The following is a 25,197-nucleotide window of genomic DNA, read 5'->3' as shown; positions in this document are numbered from 1 at the left end:
CCGACGGGACCCACCGGGCCCACCAGACCCACCAGGAACCACCGGGCCCACCAGGAACCACCCGGCCCACCCGGAACCACCCGGCCCCCTGGGACCACCCGGGCCCACGGGACCCACCGGGCCCACGGGACTACCCGGAACCACCCGGCCCACTGGGACCCACTCGACATGGACGCGCGGGGACCCAAAGCCCCCGGCGGGGACGCGCTGCGCGACGCGGTGAGTGGGGTCCCCTCCCTGCCCTCCTCCGCGTCCCTCCGCACCTGCACCGCCTCGGGGACCGAGGGCGGGTCGACGGTGGGCGTGGCTAGGGATGGGTGGGCGTGGCTGGGGACTCGGGCAGCCCCCCGCCCCCGCAAGCCCTTCGCGCCCCCACCCCTTCCCGCTTCCTATTTGCCGCGGGAGCTCGCGCATCAGACGCCGACGCTGCGAGTCAGGAAGCCACATCGAAAGGCTGGTTGGTTTGTCTTCTTGAAAAGGATTTGTTAGATGTTGTACATACCGCAGTCTACATATTCCTGACAACCGTTAAAAAAACCGAAAACCCTCTGGGGGAAACCGCTACTGATTGAAGGCGCCGCAGCGTCTCCCTGTGTAAAGGCAGGTTCTAGCTTGATCCCCGCCTCTGCTTTCTCACCTCTGCAGTGGAGATAGCACACGGGTGTGAGCAGGGAGCTGCAGACACGGTACGAGGAAAGCAGCGTAGAGATGCGGTTTGTGGTCAGTAACAGCACTGGTGTTGCTCTAAGGGCTGTTACACAGCATCCGCAACCCCCACCCCGCTACTGAGTAGCCCACGGTGGAGGGTGGGGGGCAGGTGCAATGCCCGCGGGCAGGTGCTCTGGGTGCTGGGTCAGCGCTCCTCAGGAATTCTCGGAGGGACCCAAAGTTTTAAGGCATCCTCCTGTGTTACCTCCTGGACATTTGGTAGTTTTAGTGCTGACATTTAGGTGTATGATCATTTTGAGTTAATTTTTGTGTACGGTGTGAGGTAAGGGTCAGGCCTGTGTTCGGCTATCTTATTGTTCCAGCACTATTTTGAAGAGATTTTCCTTACCCTTTGACTTGAAAGGCCTTGGCACCTTGTCAAAAATCTAACTAACTAAATAGGATGATTCTATTCCATGATGCTAAAATGCCCTACATCAAGAGTAAATATTAAAAACAAACAAACAAACAAACAAAAACCAGGAAGGCGATAGATCTAATTTAATTAAATTTGAGACATCAAGAGACCAAAAAAAAGTAAATATTACATTCAGTTGTCCTATGGTTTATTTTTTCAGGCAGAAAATCTATTTCAGGAACTTCAAGAACATTTTCAAGCTCTGACTGCAACATTAAACCTCAGAAATATCCTTTTCTATCTTATAACAAATACTGTGATGCTTTTGAACTCTGAAATTATCCTGGAATACCTTTTTGTCTGCTGCTAGTGGATAATTGTTGACCTAGGATTTCCTGGTGTTTACATTTGTGCCCTCCCATGGTTCCCTGATGTAGTCATTACCATTCACAGGTACTTACTTCCCCCGTGGCCAGCAATAGAGGGCATTTTGTATGACAATGATAAAATACAAGGACACAATGCACAATACTACCCAGTGGGGCATTTCCACCAAGCCCTAAATAAATCTGGGTAGTCTGCTGAATAACATTTATACTCTACCAAGCAATCCAAAACTTGCAAACATAATACAGAATGTCTTCAACATAGGGTACGATAAATGGCTCTCCCGACCTTTGTTTTGTTTTGCAACTTTAGCCTCTCACCATTTTGTTAAGACATGATTTCAAACAGAATTAGAGTAGAAAGTTTGTTTCCACTTCAAGCAAAGCCAGATAATGGTAACATCTGCCCTAAGACTTGGCGAGCTAGAGCTTACTTTACACAATTAAATTCATTCCATAGAAAATATATGCAAAGTATTTGCATATGGAACCACTTACTTCAAATTGTGATTCTGTAGATGGGTTCCCATAGGGAAAAAAAATATTCTTAAACATGATAAAATTAAACTGTAGGAAAGTTGGTTTTAAACAGAATTTAAGTTCCATTATATATACATACTCATTATAGAGTTTGGTTAAAACATAAACATACCAGACCATCTCATGTCCCTGTGTGTGTATGTACACAAGGGGAGCCAAGTTTTCAGGACCGAGCTCACAGCTCAGAGGTTAAAGACACACTGCAAAAACCTCAGGGAAATAGTTAATTTGCACTGACCCGAAGGTGTTAGTACATGCAGTGTTTGACCCCCTCATTTTAAAAGTTGCACTGCTGGGGCATTTTTATCAGTCGCCTTGATGAGTAGGTGCAGTTCGAAGCAGGGTCTTTCAGGGCCTTCTGGCTGGTGCTCTGGACCCCATGTACAGTTCTCCTTAACGTTGTACTGGAAGAAATGGGAAATCGCATTGAGGATTTACAGAAGAATGTAAATGACCTAATGGTGCAAGCTGGGATTGAAAATTCTATTAAAGAACAAACGGTAAGATCATCATTAGGAAACTAAATGTATTTGCCTTTTGCGTATCTTTTGATTGCTTTCATCTTGAAAAATACAATCCCATATTTGTTCACTGTGGGGATTACTGCCTTTGTACTACATGGAAAACCTTCAGGAATAATAAAAGACATTTACAATGCTCTTTTCTAAATAGACTAACTGGGACACTCCTAGTCATAATTCCTTAAAGTGTACATTTTAAATGACAAGCTCTATTATTTAAAAATTGGCTTTTATTAAACTACTTTTCACCACCACCCCTCAAGTTAGTCTTCAATCAAAACACAAGTTAGGGGCGCCTGGGTGGCTCAGTTGGTTAAGCGACTGCCTTCGGCTCAGGTCATGATCCTGGAGTCCCTGGATCAAGTCCCGCATCGGGCTCCCTGCTCGGCAGGGAGTCTGCTTCTCCCTATGACCCTCACCCCTCTCATGTGCTCTCTCTCTCTCATTCTCTCTGTCTCAAATAAATAAATAAAATCTTTAAAAAAAAACAAAAAACACAAGTTAGTATGAATTAGAGATTGGGGAGTATAACTAGTAGTTTCTGTTTGAGACAATATATTTACATAACCATTTAAAGAAGATGTGTGTGCATTAAGCCCTCAGTTTCATGGTGGTTCCTGAGGGTCCCACCCTGGCCCCCACAATGCAAACATTTCTTTTCCAGTGAAATATCACACTTAATCTTTTTTTTTTTTTTTTAAGATTTTATTTATTTATTTGACAGAGACAGAGATAGCGAGAGCAGGAACACAAGCAGGGGGAGTGGGAGAGGGAGAGGGAGAAGCAGGCTTCCCGTGGAGCAGGGAGCCCGATGCGGGGCTCGATCCCAGGACCCTGGGATCATGACCTGAGCCGAAGGCAGACGCTTAACGACTGAGCCACCCAGGCGCCCTATCACACTTAATCTTGAAGATGCAAATACATGCTTGGCTTCAGGTCTCAGACTGGATTTATGTCCACATGACATATGGAGAGACACAACTTTATTTTATGAAGATACTTACCCATATTTTATTTCCATAATATTCTGATTATATAAGCATATTTTGAGTGAATAGTTAGGTGCCTTTGTTCTCCCATTTTCTTTTACAATTGTTATCCTAAGTCAGCGGGCAAATGATCCATACTTAACCTGCTAAATCAGGGCCGGTTCACCTCTCAGCGACTTCTAAATATCTACATCTGGTATTCTGGTGAAAAAGGTAATGGGAAGCCATGCCCTGATGCTTAGGAGCTGCAAAACACTGCAGGGGGCACTCTGTCTCTAGGGTGCGTTCGGGGTGCTTCCGGTCCCACCTGCCCTGAGGCCTCAGCCTCCCCAGCCTCCCAGCCAAGCCCTCCTCCCGCAGGGCTGATTTGGTGATAAGAGGGGAGCCTGAGGGCAGACACTGCCCACTGCAGGCTGGGGGTGGCAGCCCAGGAACCTGGGCCCTTCCCTTCATCACCCAGATCCAGCTGCTGTTTTAAACTTGGTTAAAACCACGAAATATTCGGCATCAAGTTAAATGATTAAGTAGATGTGGAAAGCTCACCGTTTGATGCGCATGCAGCATGAGAAGTCAGATATCCAAGTTTGTTTAAAAGGGGTACTGCCTTTTAAATGAATAGAAAGACCTAAATAAATTGAGATGTTTGGATAAATCTGTGTTGGTTGGTTGCACTAGGTCAGGGTTCACAGAGGGCTTGTGCCGGGGACTTGAGGGGATTCTGCACACCCCTAAAACCCGTGTTCCTGTTGTGGGGAGGGGGAGGGGGAGGAGGCAGAATCGGTGACTCCCAAAATGTTGAAAACGTTCTAAGTTTGTCCGTGTCCCCATTAAATGGCACTGTGGCCCCTCTCCTGCAGTTAATTCCATGCAGAGAGGCAGCGTATTGTCATGGGTGTTCTCTCCCAGGTACTCGGGATGGTTAGTCACAGCGACGGGATATCGATGCAGAAGCAGTGTTTTGTTGTCTCGAGTACACACTGTGTAGTCACCTCGGGTTGTGAATCCACACTGACTCCATCTGTGGAAAAGGAAAAGCATTTAACATTTATGTTCTTCTATGTACTGAATTTTTCCTATCCACAAATGTTTTAATAATTATAGGAAATTAAGGTATTTTTATTAAAAGCTTTGGATTCCAGTTTATTTAACTGTACATTAATTGGTATATAAATCAACCATTACCTCTTTCAAATTTTTTTCTTACAGACCTGAGGACGGTAGACTGGTCACTTGAAAATGTGATAAAATCAAAACTGTACTTTTTAAATAATAATCTGCATGAGTTCTGATTTTTACTACTTAATTTAAAAATTCATTCTAATAAAATGAAAGATTAAAAGAACAAACAATCCAATAAGAACATAATTCAGAAAGTGATTAACAAAGATGGTTGTAAAATTTTTCAAGGCATACCTCGTATTTATAAGTCATGGGAGAAAAGCATTTTTTTTTCCTGAATTAAGTTTTATATGGATCTTTTTAAAAAACATCATAAGCTGTTTTCTGATTGATATTGCTTTTTAAAGATTTTTTTTTTTTTTATTTGAGAGAGAGAGTGAGAGAGAGAGAGAGCACAAGAGGGGGGAGTGGGAGAGGGAGAAGCAGACTCCCTGCCGAGCAGGGAGCCCGATGCGGGACTCGATCCTGGGACTCCAGGATCATGACCTGAGCCGAAGGCAGTCGCTTAACCAACTGAGCCACCCAGGCGCCCTGATATTGCTTTTTAAATAACTGCATTCCAACCCAGCTTTTCCAGTCACAGAGTGTTTGAGAAGACTCATTTTAATCTGTCTAGTTCAAACAGATTTGGATAGCAATGTTCTCGAAACCAAACGAAACCCAAGAAAACAGTGTATCCAGGAGCTCGGTGTTCAGTTCTGAGGTCAACCTCACCCACTCCGCTCCTATAGAGGTTGTTACCTAAGAGAAGCACAAAGATACACTTAGTTTATTTTGTAGGTTATATAGAGACAATCAAATAATTGTCCAATTTACCTCTCTAAGCCAAAGTAAAATAGAGCTATGATCATCTAAAAAGGGGTTGGTAATAGGCTCTCGTTGTAAAAAATAACATTATTCCTGCATATGCGATAAATCTTATTCTTCATACAAAAGTCAAAATCACCCAGAATTCTACAATTTAGAATTAACCACTGTGCATACAATTTTATATATGGGTGATCATGTTGTTTATCATCTCATATCCTGTTCCCTTTTCATATCATAAACATTTTTTCCATGTGAAAATTTCATACACTTTTCATACTTTTTTTTTTTTTTTAATGGCTGACTACTATTCTATCATATGGCTGTAATAATTTAAACTTTCCCATAACTATCCCTTGGACATTGAGGCTACTTCCCACTTTCTTGCTATTATAAATAATGCTGTAAGGAGCATTGTTACCATGAATTCTGTGCACATTTCATTAGGGTCAGAAGTGTGACTGAAGGCCAAGTACATTTAGTCAAATGCATCTAAGAAAGGAAGTGTCATTTTGTACTCCCAACAGTGGTGCATGTCTTTCTTTTTTTATTTTATTTTTATTTTTTAAAGATTTTATTTATTTATCTGAGAGAGAGAGAGAGAGAGAGAGCACAAGCAGGGGGATCGGCAGGCAGAGGGAGAGGGAGAAGCAGGCTCCCCGCTGAGCAGGGAGCCCGATGCGGGGCTCGATCCCAGGACCCTGGGATCATGACCTGAGTTGAAGGCAGACGCTTAACCGACTAAGCCACCCAGGTACCCCATGTCTTTCTTTTTATAATCCGAAGTTTTAAAATGGCATCATTTAAATTCAGTATTCTTGGTGATTTAAAATCATGGTAGTTCCATTGGATTATGTGAAAAATCTCAAAGCATCTTTTCTTTTTTAAGATTTTATTTATTTGATAGAGTGAGAGAGGGAACATAAGCAGGGGGAGTGGGAGAGGGAGAAGCAGGCTTCCTGCAGAGTGGGGAGCCCGATGTGGGGCTCGATCCCAGGACCCTGGGACCATGACCTGAGCCGAAGGCAGACGCTCAACCGACAATGCCACCCAGGAGCCCCTCCAAAAAATCTCAAAGCATCTTAGCTGCTATTATAATTTCAGCAGAAACTAAAGTGGATATTTGAATTGAAGTAAACCAAACAGATTTGAGTCCTCATTAATAACATAGATCTCAATTCAAAATCCAGGATTTTTAAGAAATTAAGTAAGTAGAAAAGAAAGCTTCTAGGTACCTGGGTGGCTCAGTGGGCTCAGGTCGTGATCTCAGGGTGGTGGGATCAAGCTCCGCGACGGACTCTGCACTCAGAGGGAAGTCTGCTTGGGATTTCTCTCTCCCTCTCCCTCTGCCCCTCCCCCTGCTCGCACTATCTCTCAAAATAAACAAATAAAATCTTCTTTAAAAAGCGGGGGGAGGGGGGGTGAAAGCTTCTATTAGTTATTAAACTAAAATAAAAATATTAGGGGTGCCTGGCTGGCTCAGTTGGTAGAGCATGCAATTCTTGATCTCAGAGTCATGAGTTCAAGCCCCACATTGGGTGTGGAACCTACTTAAAAGATGAAATAAAAACATTTATGCTGCCAAAAAAAGTACTAACTTCTTTCTAAAGAAAGTTCCAAGCTGGTCCCCTTTCATAGTCTGACATTTAACATCTCACTTATTCACTCAAACCACAGACACCTACCTGTAGAGGTTATTTGGCGTTCTATAATATCATACCTGTTTTAACATCTTCCTACCATTTTTATAAAGGATTGCTATTTTCCAGTACCCTGTCACATATATTTAAAAGATCAAAATGCTTCCGTAAGGAAAAAGGGGAAAGTAGTAGATGGATTTACATGTGCTTAAACACACTTATTCTAATATAAACTAGATTTATATGAAACTTTAGTAGCAAGCAGTTTACTCATAGAATACTTAAGTAAAATGTTGTGAATTCAATATCAAATGCTACATTCATATACTTGTAACTTAAAATTCATTTAACTCAAAATTTGGGAACTTATGAAAACATCAAGTTTAATAATAAAGGGCTTAATTTGTAAGTCAGCAGTTCTGGATGCAATTGTCTGAAGTTTTAAATTCTCACATTTAATCTCCTTTCTTTACAACCGTGGTCTCTTGCCTGATCTATCACCATAGGCTTTTAACTCTCTTCCCAAACCCCCTTTTAGCTCCTCCAAGGGGCAGAAAGATCTTCTCAGAACTAAAATTTGGTCATGTTACACCTGGTTCCCAAGGCAAAGCCTCCCATCTGTGCCCACTGCAACCTGTGCCCACTCTACCCAACCACGCCCCCGTTCTCAGACAAGCCCACCTCCCTCCCACCACGGGCCTTTGATCCTGCAGGTCCCCTTCTGGAATGCAATTACCCCTACACCCACTTAGTTAGCTTTTCAATATCTCATCTCAACTTGAAAATAAATTCCTCAGACGTGTTTCCCTGAATCCCCATCTGGGTCAGATCTACTTTTTATATGATCTTCTAGCACTCTACCTATTGACTACCACCATTGTAAGTTCACTTTTTATGTGATCATTTGGTTATCTTCACAGGGCAGCCAGAAACCAGATTGATTTTGCTCAGCTCTGGGGCCCAGGAGCTACTCAAACTTTTTTTTTAAGTAAATTAATTAATGAATTTCAAGAGTTTAAAAATACTTCGCAATCTTTTATATGGTGCTTTTTGTCCATGGAGATGTGTGAGAGCTTAACCACTTCACCGAACAAGAGAATCAAAGGCCAGATGGAGGACGTGAGCTATCGCAGTGGCTGGGGAAGACTAGTGGGATGTTGCCCCAATACAGTGTGCAAGGCAATACAAATCTCACTAAGACACTGTTGGTGTTCTTTGTATAGCTTTTGACGATAAATGTAAAAATGCCACAAAAGAGTACTAAAACCAGATATATTTTAAAAGCAATTAATAAAAATAATGTAGAAAAAACGATTCAAAATGGCACCCATATAAAGTGAGTCCTCCCAAAGTTCCCCATTATGATTTTCAAGACATCAAACTTTCCCAACTAGCACCTCAACTTTCAGATAAGAAACCTGGTGAGGACATGAACATATCCTATATTTTAACTGAGTAACCTGAAGAACCAAACTCTGGGTGTAGTTTTGTTAACATCAGTGAGTGGTTTTTAGGGTAGTTGTAGCTTTGATTCTGTCAGTGCTCGGAACTCCTCGTTTCTTCTCTGCATGGGCTCAGAACAGTAGGAAAGAGGCAGTCTACCGTAGGGACCCACACATAACAATCTACTGCAAACACACAAGGTTGCTGGTGGTTTTAACGTTTCAGATCTTTGTTTTGAACGTCTGAAAACTGTAAGTAAATGACATCCTGCCATGGTATCTTTCTGTACCTAGCTTCTCCATTTAGTAGTTTGAAATTCATCTATGTCGATGTGTGTAGCTCTACTTCAGTCACTAGCAGCTGTGTAATAACCCTTTGAATTTTGTTTTCCATTTGACTAATAATTGTTTCCAAGTAATCCTGCAATAAACACTCTTGCCTATCTCCTCTGTGTCAGTTTCCTTAGGGTACTTGATTACTTAACGCATCCCTGAATATATTCTGTACCTCCTAGGCTTGTTGCCTCTGTGTCAGCTGCCAAGACTAATTCCTGGACGTTGCACGAAACCATCCTGGGGAGAATGGGAAACAAATCATTCAGTGCTCAGAGAACCAGGGGTATTGGTATACTTTCTGCACTAGTTAATTTCAGCTTGAATAAAGCAACATGGTGCAGCAATGAGGCAAGGTTTGGTAGCCATGCAGATCTAGGTTTGAATTCATGTCCTCTGAATGAGTTGTAACTCTGGGCAAACTAAGCTTTAGTTCTCTTCTCTGCAAACTACCTGGCAGGTGGTTGGAAGGATTTGAGAAAATGGCTTGTAAATCACTAAGTTCAGGGTGAGGTAGACAGTAGGTACATAATAATAAGATATAAACTTATAAATACAACAAATTTATGGTAACTACAGGGTAAGTTTACAAATGTGGAGTGTAATTTTTTGCTTATTTTTTTAACAGCTAATAAAGCTTTATCAATAAGATATAATTCACATGCTATACAATTCACCCAATTAACACATACAATTCAATGGTTTTTGGCATATCCACAGATGTGTACAACCATAACCATAATCAGTCTTAGGACATTTTATTTTTTTTTTTTTTAAAGATTTTATTTATTTATTTGAGAGAGAGAGAATGAGAGAGAGAGAACACCTGAGAGGGGATAGGGTCAGAGGACGAAGCAGATTCCCTGCCGAGCAGGAAGCCCGATGCGGGACTCGATCCAGGGACTCCAGGATCATGACCCGAGCCGAAGGCAGTCGCTTAACCAACTGAGCCACCCAGGCGCCCAGTCTTAGGACATTTTAATTATCTCCAGAAGAAACCCCATACCCATAGCAATTGCCTCCCTCTTTCCCCCTCCCCCTAGTTTTAAGCAACCACTAATCTACTTTCTGTCTCTATGAATTTGCTTATTCCGGATATTTCATAAAAATGGAATCATACAGTATGTAGTGCCTAGGCTCTTTCACTTACGCTCATGTTTTCAAGGTTCACCATGCTGTAGCCTACATCCATACTTCATTTCTTATGCCCAAATAATATTCCATTGTATGGGTGCACCACATTTTGTTTATCCATTCTGCAGTTGATGGACATGTGAGTTGTCGCCTCATTTCAGCTATTATGAATAATGCTGCCACCAATGTTCTGTCCAAGTTCGTGTGGACAGACGTGTTTAGTTCTCCTGGGTATGTACTTAGGACTGACATTGCTGGGTCAAATGGTAGTTCCCTATTTTATTTTTTGAGGAACCGCCAAACTGTTTTCCAGAGGGTTCCCCGTTCTACCTCTCCACCAGCAGTGTATGAGGCTAACAATACTCCATGCCCTTGACACTTGTAATAATTGGACCCTCTGGATCTATGCACACCCACCCCAGCGGGTGTGAACTGGCATCTCCAGGCTTTGATTTGCATTTGCTTGATGAGTAATACTAGTGAGTTTTTCATGTGATCCTTGGCTGTTTGTTCTATCTTGGAGAAATGCCAGAAGTAGAATACTGAATGTCTATCATATGCCAGGTACTTGGGGTCACCGAGATTTTTCCACTAGCCCCTCATTTGATGTGGGAAATTTTGTAAATGGGAAAATTAAGGCTGCAGCAACAAAGCTGAGGATTTGCATTTGAATTTTAAATCCACTTAAAGCACACCTCGTTTGTACTTGCTGGTCTGTACTTGTGTTTCAGCCAGTCGGCCAGCCTGGCCATGGCAGACTGCTTTCACACCACCAAGGGCCACCAGGCACTGCTCTAAGACACACACGGGATAGCAGACACTACCCCTCCTCACTTGAGAGAAGACGGAGTTTTCACAACAGAGCCTGTGTGCACAAGATGTGCCTGGGAAGTTCCCGACCACCCACCCACCAACATGCTGCTGGGGCAAGAGAAACTCAAGACTGTGACAAGGAAACTAACTGCATGTACCGAAGGGTCATGGTTTCTACAGAAAATACAGTCCGCTTCAGTAGATTAGATACGATCTTAGGAGGAATAAGAAACAACCCTTACTCTTCATATTTAAAAAGAAAACTCCAAGAATCATTATTTTATTGCACTGTTTTTATAACCAGAATAAGACACTTTTTTCCCCAAGTGTATATTCTTTCTGAACTCAAGCCTTTGGATTCTGTTGTGGGTTGAACTGTGCCCCCCCAACCCCGTATATTCCTATGTCAGGAGGTTTTTGGTTTTTTTTTTAAGATTTTATTTATTTGACAGAGAGCGAGCACAAGCAGGGGGAGCGGCAGAGGCAGAAACAGACTCCCCGCTGAGCAGGGAGCCCAACGCAGGGCTTAATCCCGGGACCTTGGGATCGTGACCTGAGCTGAAGGCAGACACTTCACCGACTGAGCCCCCCAGGCGCCCCGCGATGTCGGGAGCCGTAATCCCCAGCACAATGTGCCTTATTTGGAGAAGGGTCATCACAGATGTAAGTAGTTAAGGTGAGGTCACGCTGCTGCAGGGTGGCCCTCTCCAATGACCAGTGTCCTTATAAGAAGAGGAAATTTGGACACAGACACAGGGAGAAGGCCATGTGAAGATGAAGGCCAGGACTGGGGTGAAGCACCAAGCCAAAGGATGCCAAAGATTGCCAGAAACTAGCAGAATCTGGGAGAGGAGTAGGGAGCAGAGATTCTCCATCACAGCCCCAAAGGAACCACCCCGACCACCCCTGGATCTGGAGTTCTTGCCTTCAGATTTGCAACACAGCTCACGTCCGTTGTCACCCAGTCTGGGCCTCTTTGTTACGGCAGCCCTGGGAAGCTCACACGGATCCCCACCGCCGGGCGAACCAAACACACTGGCCCCACAGGACATACACCTGAATTCCACTCCAATGGGAAAGATGACAAGTAATTTCGGACCGCCAAAATCAGTAATCTGTATGGCAAGTTTCTTAAAAAACAAGCAATTATGACTTTCCATCACTGCATATTTTATTTATTTCAGCTAAATATTTACAGATATTTGCTAATATAAAAATACAACGGCCAGGCAGGCGAAGAGTTGAGGCCATGCAACCCTTATTGCAAAGACCCTCCAACCCCTTCATCTTCGTATTCTCTTCCAAACGCTTTCTCTAAGGCTTTAAATAGTTTCCAATATTTCCACATGAAAACAACTGCACACCATTTCTGTGCATGGAGGCTGGGCTGAGCTCAGTATCTGTACTTCGTGGAGTAGTCCTTTGGAGACACGACCAGGCCGCGACCTTTCCGGGCGCCCCGGTACACAGTCTCGATGATGTCTATCATTTCCTGTTTGTCTTCCATGGCCCAGTTGATCTTGTTGTTGTTACCAGTACCCAGGTCAATCATGATGTGCTTGTTCCTGCAAAGAGGAGACAGGGGGTCAATGCTCACAAAAATCCTTCTAAAAAAGAGTTCCGTGAAAAAAAATGCCTTCTGTTTCCCACCATCACAAGCTCTTGTTTAACATCAGTTAAGAACACACACAGTCAAGAGGATCCACCACGATTTAGAAGATGGAAACAACCTAAATACTATTTTAAAAATGCTCGCCATGGACGGTGCAAGTCTTCTGTTTAGCTACTCCCTTAGGACAAACACCCTACAGGACAGTTTCAGTCACTTGGAAAGTGAAACTGTTTTCCAGAGGGTTGTTACTAATTTACCTAGGAAATACAATATGAGTTTTTCATGGTGGTCTTGTGAGTGCCTAGTGTACCACTTTATTAATAATAAAGTCCTAATTGTGAAGTCAGTATATTTTGCAATTCTACAATTAGGGAAGTAGATGATACTTTACAAATTTATTTTTTAAGAGGCTACTTTTTAAAATGAATTTATATGTGTACTTTACAAAGATATTAACCCTTGTTGTCCTTGGTGCACTAATTTTTCCAAGTTTGTTGAAGATTAGTTTTCATTTATTTAACTTTTCACTTCTACAAGAACGAAGTACTCCATCCTGAAGTCTCCGGTCTGGCCGCCTTCCAACCAGAGTGAGCATCCAAAAGGCAAATTTGATGTTTCTTCTCTGCTGCAAACATTTACTTTCAGGATAACATTGCACATCCTCACTCGGGCCCAGGAATCTGGGGTTCTGGACCTTGTTCCTCCCTCCATCACCTGTCAGCCACCACGTTCTTACAGGTTCCCCTGATATGGCCTGACTTTTCATGCCCGTGTGCCCGCCCCCTGGAATGCACGAGCTCATTCTAAACTTCCTCCAGATGTCCTTCAGCTCCCGCCACGCTGACTCAGTACTTCTGTCTCTATAAATACCCGTCCTCTGGCACCTGTTTCCCTTTGCTCATTTACTCAGCTGTTGCCAATCCGTGCAGTTTGGTGATGGCAGGAACCCTGTCTTATCTGACTTAATGTCCTGTCGCTAGACCACAAAACCTGGCAGGACTCAATATACGCATTTGGTGAGAAAATTAACTTAAGTACTGATGCGCCTTGTCTTAGAAAGAGTGGAAGGAGGTTCGTCTTCTCTTCTGAGAGCAGCGCCAGACCTAACACACCAGCATCCAGCGCCTTCTTTCTGCAGCCTCCTCCACCACAGCGTCCACTGTGCCTAGGTCAGGCTGGCCACAGGCAGTGGGAGGCTGGACCCAAGATGGCCCTCACCAGTCGCACCTGAAGGGTTTGGGGAGAATTTTGAGCAGCATGACAGAAAAGACCTAGACTGCTTTGAAGAGCCTGTTAGTAGAAACACGGACTTGGGGAGCACGGCTGGTGTGGGCTCCAAAGGAAGGAAGGAATGCACTGCTGGGGATGGAGGAAAGGGGCCCTTGTTCCTTGGGGGCAGGACATCAGGGCCACTGTCCTGCTTCTGGGGAAAGCAGAAGTCGTAAGGATGCACCTGGATGTGCACCTGAGGAAACAGCCAAGTCTTGAAGGGGCTGCCTGCTTTCTCCCTGCTGTGGACAGACAATGTGGCGTAAGAACCGCTAACAGAAAGAATGAAGTCCCAGCCCCTCCAGATGGCAGAATATGCTGCAATGCAGAAATGGCAGAGACATGGAAGAGGCCACACGACCTTGAGCGGAAGCCCAGGAAAGCTCCGAAGTGAGGAACGGTGTGCCTCCCGGATCTTCGCAGACGCCCAGGACAGGGACTTGGGCTGCAGGGGACCGACGGTGCAGTGAAAGGGAGATGACAGAACCCCAAAATGCTACTGGCTGCAGTAGGCTGAAAAATGGCCCAGCTGCACACACCTTTCCTGGAAAAGGCAGGAAAGCCCAGGCAGAACCCTCCCAGGGCTGGGGTGTCAGCCCCTTCTTTCTCACGTCCCCTTGAAAAACCAGACCTATCTCCTATGCTGTCCCACACTGTGTACTGGGAGAGCTGGGGCCACAGATAAGGGGTGTCCAGGAGCCGAAGAAGCCTCATCCATACCTGATTTTGCATATGGGAAGGACGTGAATCTTTGGAGCCAGAGGGCAGACCATGGTAGACAAAATCCTAAATTCAACCCCATGAAGTTCCTGCCCTCGTCCCTGGGACTGTGATGTGATGAGACGCCAGCCATCAGTGACGTTACAGACAAATGGAGTCTGGCAGATGTCTTGAAGGTTACTAGTCAACTGACTTTAAAGTAAGGAGATAATCCTGGATTATTTGGGTGAGTCTATTCCATTCACAGCCTCGTAGAAGCAGAACAGGAAATTGCAGAGATGGTGCAGGCTCTGGAGATGGAAGGGCCTCCAGGAGCAGGGAGGGCCCAGCATACAGCCAACAAGGAGTCAGCGACCTCAGGCCCCTGAACACAGGGAACTGCATTCAGCCAACAACCCAATGAGCCAGTGGCTTCTTCCCCGACTGACGGCGCCGATAAGGGCCCAGCCCGTGACTGGGGGCTCGTGAGACCCTGAGAGGAAACCCACTGAGCCTGCCCGAACTTGAGCAACAGAACATTGAGCTCATTTGTTACCCAGAACATAAAGCCAATACACACCCTATACAATCCACCCAGACATTCCCTACCAGTTAGGAACAGGGTATGTCTAATGCTTAATACTGCTATTTGTCAACTTTTGTAGTAACAATAAACAGAAAATTTGACAAGTAAAAACAATGCCAAATGGTGATTTCTTTCCGAATTAAATCTCCACAACCTTTTTTTGACTCATGATGTTACTCAACTTTATTACATAAATACCATCAAATGTAAAGATATCTTGATTACAGCAAACTTCCAGACCAACAACGTTCAACTGAAGTGTTAACTTTAAGAGAACATACCTGAAGAAAAACATGACAGTACACGGATCGTATAACTCATACATTTTGTTGAAGTCAGGCACTTCTGTAATATCCACAAGATAAATAACTGCAAAATTTTTAACCTAAAAGTAAGAGATTGAAAAAAACCCTATAAAATAACACATCAATTTCTTATTCTGTAAAAGCACATTAAAAAACAAACACAAGAATTTGTGTATAGAGGACAATTTTCAAACCAACTCCCCAACATTTTTTTCCCAGGAGCGCTAACACGCAGGCAGATAATGCAACACGTTCAGGGTCCTGACAACTGGCTGTTAACCTTGCTTTCACATTTTCAGAATACCAAGTTATGGGACTCCTGCAGAAAATGTCCACAGATACATTATTCATGCTGATCTAGTAATAATCTATATGAACTTTTCTAAATTTGTACTTTTCCAAATACTTTATTGCACACAATCAACAACTGCTTTAAGACATGCCTTTAGAATTCAGCCATATGTTTCTCCCACTTAGGTTTGAACACCTACAAATATGAGTAGACTAGTACTCCAAATAACATTGCATATAACAAATATTCTTTCATTTTTTTTCATGAATTCCAAGTTCATCAGACAGGATTTAGAAAACTCAGAAAACTATTAATAAAACAGAATCACCTCCAATCCCAACACCCAGAGTTAACTGCTACAAATATTTTTAGTAAATTCTTTCCCATTTTTTCTGTTATACACACACACACACACACACAGACATATAAATCTGTCTATACTGTTTAAATAAAATGTGATCATACCACAGTATTTTATATCCTGCTTTAATTATGGACATTCTCTTATACAAATTATATATTTTCCCCAAACACAATATTTATGGCTACATAATACTTTATCAAATGGTTATGTCATTATTTTACCATTCTTCCATTATTTTCTGATTTTTCATGAAAATAATTCAGATTTTTCATTAATACCAATTATTCACCTATGAACATTCTTACCCTTAATTTGTGTACATATTTCATTATTTCCAAAGATAAATTCCTAAAATAGAATATAACAAAGGACGTGACATTTTAAAAGCCCTTATAAATGCTGTCTCAGTGCCTTCCGGGCAGCTTATACCAATCTGTACGTTACGGGCTGAGTTGTGTCCCCCACACAAAGAGATGTGCTGGAGTCCTAACCCCCAGTTCTCAGAATGTGGCCTTAATGTGGCCTTATTTGGAAGAGGGTCCTTGCAGATGTCATCAGCTACGATGAGACCGGCCATTCCGGATGGTGTCCTTTAGAGAAGTGGCCATGGATGACTTTTAGAGAGCGAGACATCTACAAGCCAAGAGCACCAAAGATGGCGGATGACTCCAGAGCATGGAGGATGTGCGGAGGCATTCTCCCTAGAAGGTTTCAGAGGCTGCGTGGCCCTGCGGACGCCTCGGTTTGGGACTCTCGGCCCCCAGAATGTGAGAGGACAGACTTCTGTTGTTTCCTCTGCCCAGTTTGCGGGGCTTTGTTACTGCAGCCCCAGGAAATGCATACAAAACTAATTCTAAAATTCTGAATATAATTTGCAGATGAAATAATGTGGTTTCTGGGATTTGCTTCACATACTGCAGCATAAAAAATGTCAGGGGTCAGGTGACACAAGACTGACAAAGTATTGGGAACTGCTGAACCTGAGCAATAGGGTCAGAGGGGTATGCTCCTCTCTGCTTTGGGGACTATTAAAAAATACTTAACAGAGAAACTTAAGCCACCATCACCAAAAAAAGTTTACATCTAACGAGGACTCCTTTTGCCCCACAGCACTGGTCAGGAGAAAGCCTAAAAAACCCTCAAGCAGCAGCTCTCTGCGTGAGGGCTCTGACACCACCATGTGCCCGCTGTCTACACACCGTTTCCAAAAAGCCTTAATGCAGCACCTTTATATTGTTGATCCCCATCTCTGAAATCCTGGTTTCCTGTGCCAACAGTGAGAATGTGCTGGTCAGGCCACCAGAACCCAGTTTTATTTTCATGGTTAACTCATCAATTGTATTCTGATTTTATTTAAAAATAAAACAGAAACTGCAGCACAGAAGTTAAGACCATAAAATGGTCAGTGTGTATAAATATACACAAAATGGTCAGGTAGGAACCCTGACTCATTTTTATCCCTTCAATGCCTTGCTCTGTTGGCTGATGCACAAAATAAACACCACTAACAATTATTATATTAAATATTAACTTATGGAATCACCATGTAAATATTCAATTAGACTAAAAATCAGTGGGCAGGACTATAAATTATGTACTTTAGAAAAAAGTAAAATCACAACTTTTGTCCTTTTTACTGTATGCAAAAAATTTTAAATAACATAAGGACTCAACTCAATAGACATTTCATAATCAGGAGGCAACTGAATAAAAGTAACTTGTTTAAAGATACAAGTCTACATCTCCTTTGCCTTCTTGTTCTATCTGGTCTATCTAACCCCCACTCTGAATTCTAGCGGGAAGCAAAGTATCACGTCAAGTTCACTTACCCCCAAACCTGGAACATGCTCTTTCCTCACCACAGACTGAGAGCCCACTCTGTGCAAGACACACCTTATTTCTAATTCTTTTAACACCCCCAAATAGAGACATTATTAATGTTTTATGTACAATGAAATTAAGGCTCAGAAAGACAAAGCGACTCTAAGCTGCACAGGGAAGCAAGCAGCAAAGCTGAGACTCACCAAATCTGGCTCCAAAGCCCAACCTCTGGATGGGATTCCCTACCCAAGTCTTGAAGGAATTAGCCTGCCCGAAGAGGGCAGGAGGTCCTGGGGGAGTGGGGAATGTGCCAGGCTAGGAGGGCTGCCTGTGCAAGATAAAGATGCCAGGAGAGAACAAAGAAAGGGCAGAGGCAGCAGCTGGGACATGGGGTCAGAGGTGGAACGTGAGCCTGGAAATGCAGACAAGGGCCCTTCTAGGCCCAAGAAGTTCAGGTTATTTACTTGTTTGTTTCCAAGTAAGGAGTGGGTTGGGGACTTGAGAAAACTAAGGAGCATCTAGAGAGAAGGTCTTACAAGTAATTCCGGGATGGCTCTGCCAAGGACACCACTGCCGTCTGCATCCAGCAGTGGCTGGTCCAGCCAGCCCACTGGAGAGCCAAGGGAAGGACAGGGGTGGCCAGGGAGGCACACTCACAAACCAAGTCAAGGGACCCATCCACGGCGGGTCAAGTACCGGAGAGCTCATGTCAGACGAAGGCTGTGGGCATCTGTGATTCTGGCTACTGGAAGGTCATCAGTGACCGTGCAAGACCCACACAAGGAATTAAGTATGGACAGGCCCTGCAAGGAGCCTGGCTATGAAAAGAGGGAAGTCACTGAGGGTCTCAGGTGTAGAGAGGTAGGGTCTCCCCCGGCCATCCCCAACTCCCTCTTTTGTGGAAGAAGAGAAGGTGGCTGGGTGGTGATGTGCACTGTGCACCACTGGTCCAAAGAGCCTCTGTGCAAAATGTTCCTTCCACATCCCTCAGGATAGCAGCACGCTCCTCTGCACAGCTGTCCCGGCCAAAGTGACCCTGCGAGTTCTTAACCTTCTGCCTACACCTGAATTTCACTAAGCAGAGATACATTATTACTTTTTGCATATAAAACAAAGATACCATAATTTAAAATGAAGATATTAACATTATAGTATAAACAGACATATAGACGTACATTTGCCTCCTAAAGCATAAGCTGCCAATCCAACGGAAGCCCGAGATGCCTTTCTGACTCAATGTGAATTATTTAGCCAACCAGTTCTGGTTCCTAGAACCTCCAAATTTCCCAAGTTAAAGCAGAAATTGACACACGAAACCACATCCTCTTAAAAGTGATCAAAATATATCTCATCTATTTTATTCATGAGGACATTCAACTACCCCAACTCAACGATATCACATAATTTTCATACTATAAATGCTGGTTTTTATAGTGAGACTTTAAGAGCAGGCCCTATTTCCTTTTGCTTCCAACGGTGAGTAAGAAAACTCTAGCTCATTCAGGAGTAAAATAAACAGGGGCACCTCAGTGGCACAGTCAGGTTGAGCATCCAACTCTTGGTTTCAGCTCAGGTTGTGATCTCAGGGTCCTGAGATCAAGCCCCATGTCGGGCTCCATGCTCAGTGGGGAATGCTTGAGAATGTCTTTCCCCCTCCCTCTGCCCCTCCTACTGCTCACTCACTTGCTCTCTCTAAAAAAAAAGAAAAAAAGAAGAAGAAGTAAACCACCAAGTGACACCCCAGTACTTAATTTTCTTCCCCCCTACATGAATTACATTATGGTCCTGCAGATAAATGTGAGGCTCAGAACCATGTCTGTGTCTTTACCGATGTGTCCTCAGAGCCAAACAGTACCTGACTCACACAGTACTAGTAAATGTTTATTGAATGAACTTTAACAATAAACTTGTATTTTGGAATGCAAGAAACACATTATTGTCACTAAAAATGTGTTTTTGGACAGCATGAGCTTAATTATGTAATCCTGAGTTCATAGTTCAAAGAGACCGGCCTTCAGAGATGGTGCCACTTCTGGACAGAGGTTCTCACGGACTTGCAGAGAAAGGGCTCGCGCATCCACCAGGCAGCACCGAGTGGACTTCCTCCAACTCTGTGCCTCCCTGCCAGTCTTTTTCCTCTGGAAAAGCCTCCATTTGTCAAAGCTTCTCCTAACACGGGCTACATGGCTTCTGCCGTGATGCCTTCCACACGGTCTGAACTATTTTGCCTGAACATTTCACTTGCATTAAGGAATCTGTGCTTAACTATAACCCCGTGTATTTTTTATAAAACTGAAATGAAGCTAGGTATCTACTATATTTTCTCCATTTAAAAAATGTTCACTTTGAAAATATAGAAATGGAATGGAAAAACCACTGCCATGTGTCCAGCCCAGAATTTTTTTTTTTTTTTAAGTAAACTCTACTCCCAACATGGAGCTTGAACTCAAGACCCCAAGATCGAGAGTTGCATGCTCTTCTGACTGAGCCAACCAGATGCTCCAGCCCAGTATTTTTTAAACAAGTTATGTAATTTAAAAATATATGACAGTCAAATAAAATTAATAGAATGAGTGTCTTACAGTGAAGTGTTTCCCTTTCCCCAGACCCACATGTTCACTCGTGAGGAAATCACATACATCCTGCTTTCTCCAGCTGACATCATTAACAAATGCCCATGGTATTTAAAAAGCTTAGAAAATCATTTTTAATGGCCAAATAATATTCCATCCAGTGCTGAGGACATTCCCAGTTCAAATCCCAACTGTCCATCTCCGAGTCTGGACAAATTACTTGGCATCCCTACCTCAGGAGTCGTCATGGGGACCACGGTCAGGGGTCTGTGTCCCACCTGGCAAGGTAACTGGTCTAAATGCTCAAAAACTAGAGATTACAGTCATCACCATGCTCTCCTACCATCAGACACTGATTGTCAGTGCTTCCAGTTTGTTAGAAATTATAGCAAAAGTCTTGTAGAGCATACAAGTTTGCCTACTGAAGAGGGAGGGTGACTGAGTCCTTAAGGCTTTTCATACAATGCCAAACTGCTTTCCAAAAAGATATCAGTATTAACTTTCTCCACACCACAATAAGTACCTTTTTTATCTTTGATATATCTAAGAAACAATAGTACACTATTTTAATGTGTATGGCTCTGAAGTTTACTTAACCATTAGAATTTCCTCTTTTTTAAGTTCTTTGCCTCTCTACCCATGGGAGTCATCTTTTGAAATGGTACTTTAAACTTATTTGCATAAGTCTTCTATATCTAAAATAATATCTTACCTACTATGTTTGCAGTAATTTTAATTGGTTGTTACTAGTATTTTTTAAAAACCAAGAACTCTATGTACAAATTTTGTTTCTATTATCAAGTTGCTGATCATTTATAATAGTAAACATCCTTTCCAGCCCTGTTGCCTACACATTTTATAAGCACACTCCTTTTTCTTCAGCAGGTCACTGATTAAGCTGTTTAGCAGTCCTTCTACATGACCTGTCTCCAAGTGAAAGTAACTCATGCGAATCACTAAGACTGAAGGCCAGCACAGTATACCACCATTCCAACCTTCTAAATAGAGCTCCTCCTCCAGCCAAGAACCCACATAAAATGCTGGAAAAACATGTTCTGGACTGTCAATTGCCACTATGTATTTTATTTCTGAAGAGCCATTTTTTAGGTGATTCATGTCAAAGCCATCAAAAAACTGCATGGTAACTTTATTTTCCCAAACTATTTGCCCGATTAGCTCTATCACAATAACTCCTGCAAATTTTGTGATGTGAATGATGATGCTGATAACAGTGGCTAATGATTACGTAATATGTTACTTGCCATGTGACAGAAGTGTTCCAGAAGTCTGTTCTATTAATTCTCTCCTCACGACTACCGTACAGGTTAGGCACTATTGTCCTTTTCTTACAGATGAGTAAAATGAGGCACAGAGACAAGTTACTTAAGATCATATGGGAGTAAGTAGCAGGAGCTAGCTTGGTCCCTACTCTTAGCCAGCACTCCATCCTGCCCCTCATAGCTTGCTGCTAGCTCCAAGGCTGTCATACCCAGAAACACAAATCCATAGCAAACATACGCATTTTCTTGGCCCTTATGAGATACCTCATTTGACTGTACATCAACTTCCAATAAGGTTCGATTTACTTTATGCAACGCTTAAGAATGATCCCTTAAAATCATTTCCAAAAGTTCCATACATATAGTTGTCTTATATACAACTTTATTAGAATGTATGATCACGAGTCAATGATATCATTGAGGTTTTGCATATTTTAAACTCTATTTGTATGGGTTTTTTTTAACACACAAAAATTAAATGTCCCATTTATTCCTTCCCATCATGGGATGAGCTGTGACAAACTGTTCCTACAAAATGGCAAGATAGCTCAGAGGTACACAAAACAGTCTCTCTTTGAGGCTGCGCATAAAATCAGCTGCTGAACAGGAAACTTTGTTATTATCACTCTACCAAATTCCAGACATCTATAAAATTGTCTCGTAGATCTCTTAGGTTTTCAGTGCAGCTCAAAATTAACCCAGCGTGAGGGGGGGGTCTGGGGGCTGGCGCTGCCAAGCAAGTCAACACACATTCCAGGAGAAACAATCGAATCAAGTCCAGCCTAAACAGGGGAACTTTTACTCACTTTAAAACAGCTGGGGTATCCAAACAGGGCTCGTAACAAGATAAGGAAGATCCCCCACCATCTGCCATTTCTGCAGAGGGAGATTTTTAAATAGAGTTAAGTTGTTCTTTATACTAAAACCTTAAATTTCAAAAATTCCTCTTGAGCTTCCCCAAAAAGGGCTTCCAGAATTATAAACTCTTATTTTGCCTTTATACTAAGAAGAAAATAAAGCAATAAACTTGTGATGCGTTTCAAGTTTGCATTTTTAATAACTGTACTGTAATAATATTTTATTAAAAGTTTATTAAAATTTTTGGACAAAAGGAAAAGTACCTTAAAAAAAAAAACAAAGAAAAATACTCAAAGTGAGCCCAGTTAAGCTGTTCTTATCAATAGGGTCAATACCAAAAAAGAGTGCGTCCACCAACGATACAGAGATTCAGTCTATAACGACATAAAGGGATGAGAAAAGACTCCTATAAAAGTCCCTAAAAGCTTATGTTAACACACAAAATCTGTCTCCTAGCTAAGAGCATTTTGCTGGTTTTGCTCAGAGGTGAAGAGCCAAATGACCACCTCATCTCTAAGCATCCTGACCTTGCGCTGAGGGCAGGGGGAGCTGGTCGTCACCTGATGTTTATACCACCACCTGCAACGTAGAACTCAGAACACACACCCTAAGTTATTTCAAAGCGAATAGAGCAGCAGTGTGCTTCTCAGAAAAGTGCTTGTGGGCAGTTCCTCACTGACCTCGGCAGTATCTGCCCTTGACCACTATAACCTAAGCAAGGCGTAAATGATTTCCTGGCACCACTTCAGTTATGACTTCTGACCCCAAGTGGGAGGATCCCCAGTGTCAGGAAACTGCTGCTCTCCCGAGTTCCCCAGGCACCTCCTCAAGCTCCTTGAGGAAGAAGAAGGGAATGGCTGGTAACCACAGCATGCCTACTCTAATCCTGACCTCCGTCGAGGGGTTTTTCAAAGTCACATCAGAATTCCCAGGGCAGCTTCTTAAAAGGGCTGTTTCTGGACCTCACCCCAGACCAACAGAATCAGAACCTCTGAGATGCACTTCACAAGTATTCCAAGTGATGCTCATGATGACTGACACGGAAGAACGGTCTCTTGTGTTCCCAATGCCACCACCCATGCCGCACTTTGCCTCTTCTACCAAATAGGACAGAGTAAAAATTAGCAAGGTTAGTTGTTTGTTTTTTAAGTAAACTAACCCCAATGTGGGGCTCGAACTCAGGACCCGAAGATCAAGAGTCTCACGCTCTACTGACTGAGCCCCCCAGATGTCCCAGAAGGTCAGACAAATTTTCCTTTCCTAAATACAAGATATATCCTTACATCTGTTACTACCTACCAAGTTATTTTAACCCCTTATTCCTCTGAAAGAAAACATGGCTTCAATGTTTCCATTACTTTTACTCTTCATTAAAATGACCTCTCAAATTATCTATGGAATATCAATGTTAGATATTTTATTAACACCATAATGTATTTGCTCTTTGTCCTATTGCTACAATTGCAAAACTCCAAATTAAAGTTATCTTCAAATCACCACGAAGAAACTACAGAAAAGCACTAAGCCCTGGTTACATAGCAGTGCCAAGGACGGCACTTCCCTTATCAGCAAACAAGCACCAGGACAAGCTACAGTACTAATACTAAAAATCAGGAGCACAATTTTATTTTCTCCTAACATCTCCTGCAACTGAATCACTGGAAGCTATAAATCAAGTGACTTACAAAGAGTATGGAGGGGAAAAGACCAGAAGAAAAGTAACAGGGTTTACCATCCGCTTAGCAGGAATGTTCTGCTTCACAAACACAAGAAACAATGTACCCAAAGTGGACAATCCTTTTAAACTAAGCAGTTTAAGTAAACTCCATCGTTCTTGCCAAAGTCTCGAAGTGTGTTTTGTTCTTGGCCCTGCAGAGGAGGAATCATGAACCTCTTTAAAACCAGAAAGTCGACGGAACCTCGCCCAGAAGAAGGCAGAAGCTAATGCGTACAGCGTCTCTGCTGAACGGGCTGCGCGTTAGAAAGGAAGGCGTGAACAAGGAGCCGGGACGCACGTGTGACCGCACTCTGAAACTCTGCCGACAGGCCAGGCGGAGGGAACCGACCGCCACCGAGGCTGACCCGGAATGCCACGCGCAGCGGCCGGGCTGCGTTACCTTCTCGGCTATACTGTAGAGCACCTCGTCCATCTTCATGCAGGTGGGGTCCCAGTCGTGCCCAAAGCGAATGACCACCACGCGGTCCTCCTCCGAAAGGATGGCCTGATCCACCTGCCAGCCGTTGTGCAAGTGCGGGAGCATATACGACATCTCGGAGGCGGGTCCGGGGGGCTGCGAGGAGAACTGCGGGCACCCGCTCCTTCCCGCGGACTGCTGGGCAAGGGCGGCTGAGCGTCACCCCGCCCGCGCCCCTCGGTCCCACTGAGGGGCGGGGCCGGGGCCATGGGGGCCTCGCCACCACCCCCCACCCCCAGCCCAACCCCTGAGCGCTACCCCTGAAGGGGGACGGGACTGAGAGGACGCCCGCAGACCCCAGCCCCGGCGCTGAGACCCCTGGCGACCGCCTCCCGCCTCCTTCGGCTCCCGCCCCCTCCCTCCCTCCCAGCCCCCTTGCCCCCCGGCCCCCCCACCGGCCTTCGCTCGCACCTCTACGGACTACAGCGTCCCGCGCTGCGGTCCTTCCAAGCGTGTACGCGTGCCGGACGCTGCGTGCGCGCCGACGAAAGCG

General features: G+C 43.7%; 2 protein-coding genes across 7 annotated transcripts; one reads left to right on the top strand and one right to left on the bottom strand.

The window, feature by feature from the left end:
• The first annotated feature begins 158 nt into the window (after positions 1-158).
• Positions 159-4,728, top strand: HSBP1L1 (heat shock factor binding protein 1 like 1). Its single transcript, XM_032422720.1, has 4 exons — positions 159-219; positions 1,287-1,353; positions 2,398-2,492; positions 4,709-4,728. The coding sequence occupies exons 1-4, from the start codon at positions 169-171 to the stop codon at positions 4,712-4,714; spliced, it is 219 nt and encodes a 72-aa protein (XP_032278611.1). The 5' UTR covers positions 159-168; the 3' UTR covers positions 4,715-4,728.
• A 7,268-nt stretch (positions 4,729-11,996) lies between these two features.
• Positions 11,997-25,195, bottom strand: TXNL4A (thioredoxin like 4A). Of its 6 annotated transcripts, none has more exons than XM_032422634.1 (4): positions 25,116-25,195; positions 24,627-24,839; positions 15,298-15,401; positions 11,997-12,415 (listed from the first exon to the last, which is right to left on the bottom strand). In XM_032422634.1, exons 2-4 carry the CDS (start codon positions 24,777-24,779, stop codon positions 12,244-12,246), a joined length of 429 nt encoding a protein of 142 aa, XP_032278525.1. In that variant the 5' UTR covers positions 24,780-24,839; positions 25,116-25,195; the 3' UTR covers positions 11,997-12,243. The 6 variants fall into 6 exon arrangements, with proteins under 6 accessions (XP_032278525.1, XP_032278526.1, XP_032278527.1 ...); XM_032422635.1 differs by having other exon boundaries at positions 24,627-24,812; positions 25,116-25,185; XM_032422636.1 differs by having other exon boundaries at positions 24,627-24,842; positions 25,116-25,183.
• Between the last annotated feature and the right edge of the window lie 2 nt (positions 25,196-25,197).

The sequence above is a fragment of the Phoca vitulina genome, unplaced genomic scaffold (assembly GCF_004348235.1).
Source record: "Phoca vitulina isolate PV1807 unplaced genomic scaffold, GSC_HSeal_1.0 scaffold27, whole genome shotgun sequence".
In the NCBI taxonomy this organism is placed as follows: Eukaryota; Metazoa; Chordata; class Mammalia; order Carnivora; family Phocidae; genus Phoca; species Phoca vitulina.
This window is presented reverse-complemented; position numbering and strand designations above follow the sequence as displayed.

What these genes read in the sequence shown, in the direction of transcription:
- HSBP1L1 (XM_032422720.1), top strand. Translation starts at nt 169, where the DNA reads ATGGACGCGCGGGGACCCAAAGCCCCCGGCGGGGACGCGCTGCGCGAC. An exon ending in GGGACGCGCTGCGCGACGCG is followed by an intron (nt 220 to 1,286) that starts GTGAGTGGGGTC and finishes TTATTTTTTCAG; the next exon opens with GCAGAAAATCTATTTCAGGA. An exon ending in TGCAACATTAAACCTCAGAA is followed by an intron (nt 1,354 to 2,397) that starts ATATCCTTTTCT and finishes TTAACGTTGTAC; the next exon opens with TGGAAGAAATGGGAAATCGC.
- TXNL4A (XM_032422634.1), bottom strand. Translation starts at nt 24,779, where the DNA reads ATGTCGTATATGCTCCCGCACTTGCACAACGGCTGGCAGGTGGATCAG. An exon ending in TCTACAGTATAGCCGAGAAG is followed by an intron (nt 15,402 to 24,626) that starts GTAACGCAGCCC and finishes TCTTACTTTTAG; the next exon opens with GTTAAAAATTTTGCAGTTAT. An exon ending in ACTGTCATGTTTTTCTTCAG is followed by an intron (nt 12,416 to 15,297) that starts GTATGTTCTCTT and finishes TCCTCTTTGCAG; the next exon opens with GAACAAGCACATCATGATTG.